Source organism: Triticum dicoccoides, chromosome 4A, assembly GCF_002162155.2.
Source record: "Triticum dicoccoides isolate Atlit2015 ecotype Zavitan chromosome 4A, WEW_v2.0, whole genome shotgun sequence".
Lineage (NCBI taxonomy): Eukaryota > Viridiplantae > Streptophyta > Magnoliopsida > Poales > Poaceae > Triticum > Triticum dicoccoides.
The window spans coordinates 20045374-20056014 of record NC_041386.1 but is presented as its reverse complement, the minus strand read 5'-3'; the positions used below and the strand labels follow the sequence as shown (position 1 = coordinate 20056014).

The following is a 10641-nucleotide window of genomic DNA, read 5'->3' as shown; positions in this document are numbered from 1 at the left end:
CACACCCGATCATCACGTGGTGTCTCAGCATGAAGAACTTTCGCAACGGTGCATACTTAGGGAGAACACTTCTTGATAATTTAGTGAGAGATCATCTTATAATGCTACCGTCAACCAAAGCAAGATAAGATGCATAAAAGATAAACATCACATGCAATCAATATAAGTGATATGATATGGCCATCATCATCTTGTGCCTGTGATCTCCATCTTCGAAGCACCGTCATGATCACCATCGTCACCGGCGCGCACCTTGATCTCCATCGTAGCATCGTTGTCGTCTCGCCAATCTTATGCTTCTACGACTATCACTACCGCTTAGTAATAAAGTAAAGCATTACATCGCGATTGCATTGCATACAATAAAGCGACAACCATATGGCTCCTGCCAGTTGCCGATAACTCGGTTACAAAACATGATCATCTCATACAATAAAAATCAGCATCATGTCTTGGCCATATCACATCACAACATGCCCTGCAAAAACAAGTTAGACGTCCTCTACTTTGTTGTTGCAAGTTTTACGTGGCGGCTACGGGCTTAAGTAAGAACCAATCTCACCTACGCATCAAAACCACAACGATAGTTTGTCAAATAGACTCCGTTTTAACCTTCGCAAGGACCGGGCGTAGCCACAGTCGGTTCAACTAAAGTTGGAGAGACAGTCGCCCGCAAGCCACCTATGTGCAAAGCACGTCGTGGGAACCGGTCTCGCGTAAGCGTACGCGTAATGTTGGTCCGGGTCGTCTCGTCCAACAATGCCGCCAAACCAAAGTATGACATGCTGGTAGGCAGTATGACTTGTATCGCCCACAACTCACTTGTGTTCTACTCGTGCATATAACATCAAACCATAAAACCTAGGCTCGGATGCCACTGTTGGGGAACGCTGTAATTTCAAAAAATTTCCTACACACACGCAAGATCATGGTGATGCATAGCAACGAGAGGGGAGAGTGTTGTCTACGTACCCACGCAGACCGACTGCGGAAGCGTTGACGCAACGTAGAGGAAGTAGTCGTACGTCTTCCCGATCCGACCGATCCAAACACCGTTACTCCGGCACCTCCGAGTTCTTAGCACACGTACAGCTCGATGACGATCCCCGGGCTCCGATCCAGCAAAGCGTCGGGGAGGAGTTCCATCAGCACAACGGCATGGTGACGATCTTGATGTTCTACCGTCGCAGGGCTTCGCCTAAGCACCGCTACAATATGATCGAGGTGGAATATGGTGGCAGGGGGCACCGCACACGGCTAAGGAACGATCTCAAGGATCAACTTGTGTGTCTAGGGGTGCCCCCTGCCTCCGTATATAAAGGATCCAAGGGGAGGGGCTGGCCGGCCAAGGGGGGCGCGCCAGGAGAGTCCTACTCCCTCTGGGAGTAGGATCCCCCCCTCCAATCCTAGTTGGAATAGGACTCCTTGAGGGGGGGAAAGGGAGAGAGGGGGGCCGGCCACCTCTCCTAGTCCTAATAGGACTAGGGGAGGGGGGAGGTGTGCGGCCACCTTGGGATGCCCCTTTCTCCTTTCCACTAAAGCCCACTAAGGCCCATATAGCTCCCGGGGGGTTCCGGTAACCTCCCGGTACTCCGGTAAAATCTTGATTTCACCCGGAACACTTCCGATATCCAAACATAGGCTTCCAATATATCAATCTTTATCTCTCGACCATTTCGAGACTCCTCGTCATGTCCATGATCACATCCGGGACTCCGAACTAACTTCGGTACATCAAAATGCATAAACTCATAATAACTGTCATCGTAACGTTAAGCATGTGGACCCTACGGTTCGAGAACAATGCAGACATGACTGAGACACATCTCCGGTCAATAACCAATAGCGGGACCTGGATGCCCATATTGGCTCCTACATATTCTACGAAGATCTTTATCGGTCAGACCGCATAACAACATACGTTGTTCCCTTTGTCATCGGTATGTTACTTGCCCGGGATTCGATCGTCGGTATCCAATACCTAGTTCAATCTCGTTACCGGCAAGTCTCTTTACTCGTTTCGTAATACATCATCTCACAACTAACATATTAGTTGTAATTCTTGCAAGGCTTATGTGATGTGCATTACCGAGAGGGCCCAGAGATACCTCTCCGACAATCGGAGTGACAAATCCTAATCTCGAAATACGCCAACCCAACATGTACCTTTGGAGACACCTGTAATGCTCCTTTATAATCACCCAGTTACGTTGTGACGTTTGGTAGCACCCAAAGTGTTCCTCCGGCAAACGGGAGTTGCATAATCTCATAGTCATAGGAACATGTATAAGTCATGAAGAAAGCAATAGCAACATACTAAACGATCGGGTGCTAAGCTAATGGAATGGGTCATGTCAATCAGATCATTCAACTAATGATGTGACCTCGTTAACCAAATAACAACACTTTGTCCATGGTTAGGAAACATAACCATCTTTGATTAACGAGCTAGTCAAGTAGAGGCATACTAGTGACACTCTGTTTGTCTATGTATTCACACATGTATTATGTTTCCGGTTAATACAATTCTAGCATGAATAATAAACATTTATCATGATATAAGGAAATAAATAATAACTTTATTATTGCCTCTAGGGCATATTTCCTTCACCAACATAGATAGTTCTTGATCTGGCATAAGAAGTAAGAATTCAAGTAAAGCCTGTCCAGCACGATCAATAGCACAAGCTTTATTAATCACCTTGTACATCCCCAACTTATCCCAAACCTGTTTCGCCTCCTGACAAAGAAACAACACATGTTTTTTATCTTCTAGCCCATTCGAGCATTATGGCAGATGGGCAAAACTTTCATGTGTCTATTTGTAAGCATAACATAGCACGAGAGGGTTCCATGCAATGTACACCAAATGATTTTTTTACCTTTGTCGGACAAGATAATTTTCAAATCTTACACCAAATAGGCTTGCCATTGATTCTACCCATACCATTTGTATATTGCAATTTACTCCATGTTTTTTGGTTCCATTCCTCCAAATAAGCATATTGAACACTGAACAAACCATTTTTGGTATAGCTCCAAGCAATGAAATCCGACATATTATGCATAGGGAGGGGAATCACGAGAAGCCTTGAGAATCAATTGGCCACAATGTTTGTGTCACCAAATATTCATCCCAAAAATTCATGACTTTATCAATAAGATCAGAAACCTTAGACAAAAGATGCCCTCTTCTAGGAGTAATAAGTTTCCTATTCGCACAATTTCGGGATCCATGCATCTCTCCAAATATCGATAGTTTGTCCATTTCTAACTGGCGAGATATAACCATTTTTCAGAGAGTTAACACCAGCCATAATGCTTTGCCTACTAAAAGTGGAGCCCTTTTTTAAACTTGCATTCATCAAATCGCCCTCGGGGACTCCGACTGAACTTCCTACGAAGTGCTCCAAACTTTCGATCGGAGGTGATACTAATTACATCTCGAGTCGATATCCCTTGGGATCCGGGTGGACAAACGGAGCATCAAATCCTATCTACATGGCTATAAAGAAAGCGCTGCCTGGGAGGCCACTCGGATGCCAGTAGACGTCTTTCTTAATTTTATGTCTTTGAGTTTAGTCGCATCCATGATTGCATTGACACCTTTTATTTTTGCACTAGTTGGCATTAGTCTATTTGATATGGTTTTGGACTAACCTTCAAAGCTAAAATTTCAACGTATCGGTTGTCTCTCGATTATGCTGCACACTTCCTTGTAGTTTTGTTGCAAATATATCATCTACTTGACATGAGGAGGAAGCACAATTGTTTTCATGAAGTTCTTGAGCTTCAGAAGGGAAGATGTGGTGCAAAACGACCACATGAGGTCGTACCAAAGGAGGTCGCGCAAAGATCAACCCTTGTAGAAGAGAAGACATGATGCGGTATGCACATTCTAGCTCGTACCAAAGGATGCTACACAAAGAGCAACCCTTCACATAAGAGAAGACGGGATGCAATACGAGCATCCACGCTCGTACCCGTGCTCGCACCAGAACTCAGCCGCGCAACCCAAACTTACCAAGAGAGAAGACGGTGTGCGGTACGAACATCGTTGCTCGTACCCTCGCTCGAATCGGAGGGCGACACTGAGCATCCCGAGTCCAGAACAGAAGGGGATGCAGATTACGACTGTAGCCGGTCGTACCGATGATAAGCTCATCATTTTATTTATTTCGACCATACGAGGTTAGTGGGTTACTTTTGACCGATCGTTTGCACTTTAATTTTCATTAATTACATTTGAAGCTCCTTAACCTATAATTCGTTGTAGTATATGTATTTCCTTTTATTATCTTTACTTTATTGTATATACAATGTTAGTATACTAGTATTTTGATGTGTGCGATATTTAGACCTTATGTGGTAATATACATTGTATGATCGATGCCAACTGTATAAAAATCTGCATAAGGCATTCGGTTGCTTCAAATCAAGAAACCTAACCACAAGTGCTGATGAAAATTATTGGGAGGGTCCCTCCTTCGTCCGCCCCTGCAAACAACACAAAGCATATAAAACGAATTGCAAATGTGCAAAAGAAAAGAGATGGCAGATGCATCTATTCAACACCGGGCTCAAATGAGCCTGAGTGTGAATAGTAAATCCATTTTAAATAGCAAAAAGTTTCAAAAAAAATCCAAATTATTTGATGTTGCAAGATGTTCATGTGCGTGATGCCCGTGCCAAAGGACACCCCAGGAGCCTGTTGCAAAAAAAAGAAGATAATTTTCGGATGTCTGGGAAATTTTGAAAACATCACTATTCATACCCAAAATTATCTTTTTTGCCACAAGCACCTCGAATGTCCAAACACTCCAAAACTCAAAAACATCACACATTTGAGCATCTTGCATAAAAAACAATACAGTTTCTTTTATTTTTTCTACTATTTTTAATTTTAGTGTTCACCGGATGTATATAAGTCCCAGAACCGAATTAAATTATGATGGAGAAATGACTCCTTCCCCCTGCTGTCCCGCGCGAGACACGCCTACATGAGCACAGAGGCACCGGTGCAAGGAGGCATGCAGCATGGCGTCCATGCATGCGGCTAGATGACGCGTACCCTTGAGCGGTTCAGCCTGCTCGTCCTCTTCCTCTCCAAGGGAAACAAAAAATGTCCACGTGCATCGAACCGGACAATAGGCCAGCCCACCTGCCGATGCCATCACGTTTCATGCAGCGGGGGAATATTTTACGGGGACACGGCAAATTTCGCATCTAACCCACCGGTAGCCGAGAATTACAACCTCGAACAGGGAAAACCCTTGCAAGCCGGATATTTCGAAGAAGAATCATGCAGACAAACCTTTTCATCTTTTGACAAAAGAACCACAATGAAGCATCAAATCGTTGAAGATGGCCACAAGAAGTTTACTATACACACAGAGAAATCGACCAAGGCCCAGAACAAGAAGCCGTGTTTCACTTTTCTTCATCGGAACAACACCCGAAATAATGCCGAAAATATTGACCGTAGAGAAAAATACACGGTAGGGGCCTACATCGAAATTGAGCAAATCTCAGTGCACTTATCCGCAAAAGCCCCGAGTCGCGTTAATCCAAAGCGGTTCATAAGAAACGCACACCCACCTCCCCTGTTTCTCCAGCTTCGAGGTTTTCCGGCGTGAGGAAGGAAGGAAGGCAGCGAGAGCAGGGCGCGGGAGACTGCGAGAGGCTGCCGCCATGGAGAACGAGTTCCAGGTACGGGGGTCCCAGTCCTATTTCGAGCTCGCGTTTCTGCCCTAGGATTTAGAGGGGTCGCTGCGTCTAGAAAAGAGGAAGATTCCTTCGTTTCGGGGCGCGATTCGTCAAGGTTTTCCTTGATTTTGATCGGCTCGGTACAAGGGTTTGGGTAGGAATAGGCGATTGAAGCGTATGTATAGTCGAGCGAAAAGAAGATGGGACTGGGATTTCCTCATTCCAGAGATTGGGGGTCAGCAGATTTTAGGATGGAGACCATACATGTGAATCTTCAGATTACTAGATTAGATGTGTGCTCTTCAATTAATCTATTTTCCGGGTTAGATTCAAAACTGGGAGATTCAGATGTGTAGCATGAGTTGCTGATCAGTCTTCCTTCCCCTGTTGGAGTATACCAGTACCCACAGATCACGGATGGACATATTGAGATGGAAAAACCTTCAGTAATGTGAACGTAAAGCTTTTAGTAGAGCTGCTTTAAATAGTCATACTTCTCATGGCATGAAATTGGCATTGATGTTATTAGTCCTTGTTTATTAGAGAGTTCTGCACTAGCACTTTCACATACAAATATTTCCACCCTTCTTCTGGTGATAATAGTTAGTAAGTAGAAAAGGCCTCTTCAAACTTGCTGGCACTTGGGTGCTTGATGTAGTCTCATACAACAACTGTATGAATACTGGTTTAGCCATTTCCCCTTACATCCACTTGTTGTAGAGTTGTTGTTCCAGGGGCTGGATGAAGGTTGTCAAATGTCAATCTGTCTATTGCGTTGTAAATTATGTTGATTTTGCAACCAAGTAGGCTGTTGTTACGAGAAATTCCATTAAATGCTGAGGCTGCGGCTACCAGAAGAGAAGCAGTAAATCACATAATCTGTAAGAATGTAGACCTGTACCACACGCCAAATCCTCTGTATCTATCTATGTGTTATCCCTCCCCCACCCTCACCCCCACCCAAATGGCAAGGCTGTTTTACAGGAGTAAAAATTTATGATCTGTAGACATCTGCAGCTAGGTGTACTGAAGGAAGGTCCATGTAAACCATTGTAGATTTTTACAGCTAATTCATGTTATAATTAACTTCCTGCATAATTATAATACAATATTTTTGCATGGCCATTGCTTACTTAGGATGGCAAGGAGGAGGTCATCCAAGCATGGTACATGGATGACAGTGAAGAGGATCAGAGGCTTCCTCACCACCGTGAGCCCAAAGAGTTCATTCCTCTTGCCAAACTTTCAGGTCTGTGCATTCGCTGCTCAAATAATTTGCTCTAGTAGTATAGTTTGTTTTTGAACTGTAGTAAAACTAGTGCTGGTAAACCTGCTGGATGCTAAAAATTGTGCATATTTTCAATGCTCAGAATTAGGTGTTGTAAGCTGGAACCTAAATGCTGATAACTGGGAGAAAGACGAGAATCTCAAGAAAATCCGTGAGGCCAGGGGATACTCCTATGTGGTTTGTCATTGATCCCTTTTTGGCTACTTACTGTTCCGTGTTTCCATTTTGGTTGTCAAAGCTTAAAATGTATGCAAGTAGTAGAAGCAATCAAATGTGACAGACATGTTCTGTTTTTCCTCTTGCAGGACATCTGCGACGTATGTCCTGAGAAATTGCCAAACTATGAGGCCAAGCTGAAGAATTTCTTTGAAGAGCACTTGCATACTGATGAGGAGATACGCTATTGTCTTGAGGGCAGTGGTACGCCTTCTTTATCTTTTTTGGGGCATTTTGGATGAGAAAGCTATAAAGTGTTTTATTTCCAGTAATAATCATGGTGGCATTGTTTTTTTAACCTGCTTTACCTATTTGTTTTCTTATCTTGTCCAGGATACTTTGATGTGAGGGACCAAAATGAACAGTGGATCCGTATAGCAGTTAAGAAAGGTGGCATGATTGTTTTGCCTGCAGGAATGTATCACCGCTTTACATTGGATAGTGACAACTACATCAAGGTATTTTAACTTTCTGCTTTTGCTCCCACCATGAAGTGTTGGTCTCCTTAAAACTTGCATATACTGAATGAACTAAAATGACTGAAGTCCTTATTCTTTTGTCAAGTTGCGTGTAATTTACTTTTGTGAATGAATTGGTAATAGATTTCAATAATTTGAATTCGACAACAGTGTTACTTATCTTTAGTCTCACTGCACGTAATTCTAAATACGTAGTTTTCTTTTTAGTTTTTACAACAACATTTACTGCTGTGTCTTGTACCATCTCTGTGAAGTTAACTACCAGCGGAGTCCTTTCATTGATCATATATTCATATCATAAAGATCTTTCCCTTTTCCGTACTCCACCCAATAAGGAACATCATTCTAATATGGACCTCTGAAACTTATGTTTTTCTTACTATGTTGTGCAGGCAATGCGGCTCTTTGTGGGAGAGCCTATCTGGACGCCTTACAATCGTCCCCATGACCATCTCCCAGCTAGGTACTTTCCAGAGTCTTCACTTCTCTTCTTTGCGTTCATTACTCCATTTCCCTTATAACCTCCCACTATTCTCCCTTGCTCTTACCTGATGTGACTGCACATGATTTCAGAAAGGAGTATGTCGACAAGATTATCAACAGAGGTGGGAACCAAACCGTCGAAGCTCGTTGATGGCTCCTACAGTGTTCGGCAGCGAGTGAGTCTTCTGTATGTATCTACATATCACACCAAAAGGTTACCGAATAAGATGTGTGATTGGCTTTCGCCGTGTACCCATACCAGCATCGATCCTGTATCACTTGTGTGGTAGTTTGCACAAAACCTGCTTGAAAATGTTTCATGGAAACTTCTTTGCCTGGCGATGATGCCTGTATTGAATAATAAATGATTCAGTGTCAACAACGGCGTAATGAAAACGGATTCATGTCCATCCAAATCCCTGAGAAATGTTGCGCAATTATTGCTGAAAGCTATACTTGTGTTCTTGATCAATCCCCCTACCAGATCTTGCGTTAATACCTTTCCTGCTTCACATGGCTGACCTTGTCCCGTCGTATTCAGAGGGACGACTAAATCTTGGCAAATTGTACTGTGATTGCCAAGTTTGTTTGTCCGCAATTCTGTGAACACTCGTACTGTTACTGTGGTTGTACGGAGAAGGGAAGCTGCTAGAGCAAATTGTACTGTCAGTTGTACTATGAGTATGACTGAACATGTTCCTGTCCATTTCTAGAGCCGACTTCCGGCACTGGTTTCCGGTCCCCTCCGTCAAGAACAGTTCCCAAGCATACTCCCATGAACTATCATCATCATGTCTCTTGAGGCTGTTTGGTTTGGTGCCAATATTTGGCATGCCAGTGTGTTGACCAAGTCTAAAAAATTTAGCTATCAATTCGTCGGCTACCAAATTTTCTCGCCAATCTCTAGAAAAGTCGCCAACTTTTACCAATTTTTGGCTTGCCAAAATGGCAAATACCGGCATGAAATCAAGTAGCCTCGTAAGAGCATCCCCAAGAGATGTCAAAAACAGCCGTGGTGCCCAAAAAACTTCATTTGGGCATGAAAGAAGAAAAAACCAGCTCCAGCGGATGCCTATACGGTGATGTGGTTTAAGAAGAAGTTAGAGATTCCTAATAATGAAGGGTTTCTATTTAGATATAGTAAATTGGCTATCTATTTTTCTTGCCAATCTCTCGAAAAGTTGCCAACTTTTACAAATTGTTAGGTTGCCAAAATACATGTCCATGAACATCCGGTCGGACGGGCATCATCCAATCATATCCCTCAAATAAGACGACATGGAGACATCCAACTATATTTCTCAAAATAAGACGGACATAGAGGCATCTGGCCGGGCGGATACTATCCAAACCCATCAGAGCCCATCGACGTGTGCCTCTTTGGTATTGTCATCATGCTCCTCCTCGGCCCCGGCCTTGAGCTCCTCGAAGAGCTGCCGTGCTTCATTGATCCGGAGCTCGCGGCGCTCACGATCGACAATGTGGATGCTCTTCACGACGTGTACACCGTCCTGCTTCATGTCAACGTGCTCCAGGTTCCTACGGTAGCGTCGGAACGGCGGTGGCATCCCTGCGCTCCGCCTCTAGGTGTGCCATTGCCATTTGCGTTTGGGTGAGGAGAGGACGGGGTCTGAAATAGGATGACTGAGGCGGATTGTGAAAATGCACGGGCTCCAAGTAAGTTTTCGGTGTGTACGGAGTGTCGGACGCCAACGGCGGACGTCTGGACTACTGTAGAGAGCTGCCCCGGTTTGTCGCCAGCCTAAGGAGCTTCAGACGTCCGGCCAAAATGAGGGTCTTAATTAGGACTAAAAGTGTCCAGACCGTTCAATCCAGACACACAGGGGCAATCTGGTGGGATCCGGCTCCCTCTCTCCCCATGCTTTCATCCGTGCTCTCACTTAATCCTATGGCTATCATTTTTCCTTTTTTCTTTCTAATTTAATCATCTCCTCCCTGATTTTAAAGGGGTGGGACCGGGTTTTATTTTGTTCCAATCAAATCAAGCCATGTACACGAGAGCACGGATGGACACAAGCCGGAGGGAGCAGGCAAGTCTTGTCCAATCTGATGAGCCGGGTTGAAGATGCCGTGATGACAGTATACAAAATGAATTATGAAAGTGATATTTGAGAGAAAATTCCTTATTTGACACTATCTTAAAATCTGCTTCCTTATTTGACATTGAATTTTTTTCCTATTTGACACAAATTCTAAATTTTATTTCCTATATGACATTTTCGTTCATTTTGAGCCTAAATAACACCTGAAAAGACTCTTTTGCCCCTCATGTAATATGTGTGTGGGAGGCAATAGCGCACACACACAACACCGATGCAAGGACAGGAGCACACACGCATCAACACATACACACGCACGCGCACACACACGCAACAACACGCACGCGAACGTGCACACACACACACACACACGCACACACACACACGCAGCAACACACATGCAGCAACA

General features: G+C 44.0%; 1 protein-coding gene across 1 annotated transcript in view; it reads left to right on the top strand.

Moving 5' to 3' along the window:
- The first annotated feature begins 5556 nt into the window (after positions 1–5556).
- Positions 5557–10641, top strand: part of LOC119283368 — an 8963-nt gene continuing 3878 nt past the window's right edge. The window contains exons 1-8 of the mRNA XM_037562942.1: positions 5557–5709; positions 6844–6955; positions 7077–7171; positions 7300–7414; positions 7544–7668; positions 8082–8152; positions 8263–8318; positions 9532–9707. Of these exons, the coding sequence (XP_037418839.1) occupies positions 5692–5709; positions 6844–6955; positions 7077–7171; positions 7300–7414; positions 7544–7668; positions 8082–8152; positions 8263–8318; positions 9532–9707 (768 nt within the window). The 5' untranslated portion in view covers positions 5557–5691. The remainder of the gene's footprint in view (positions 5710–6843; positions 6956–7076; positions 7172–7299; positions 7415–7543; positions 7669–8081; positions 8153–8262; positions 8319–9531; positions 9708–10641) is intronic.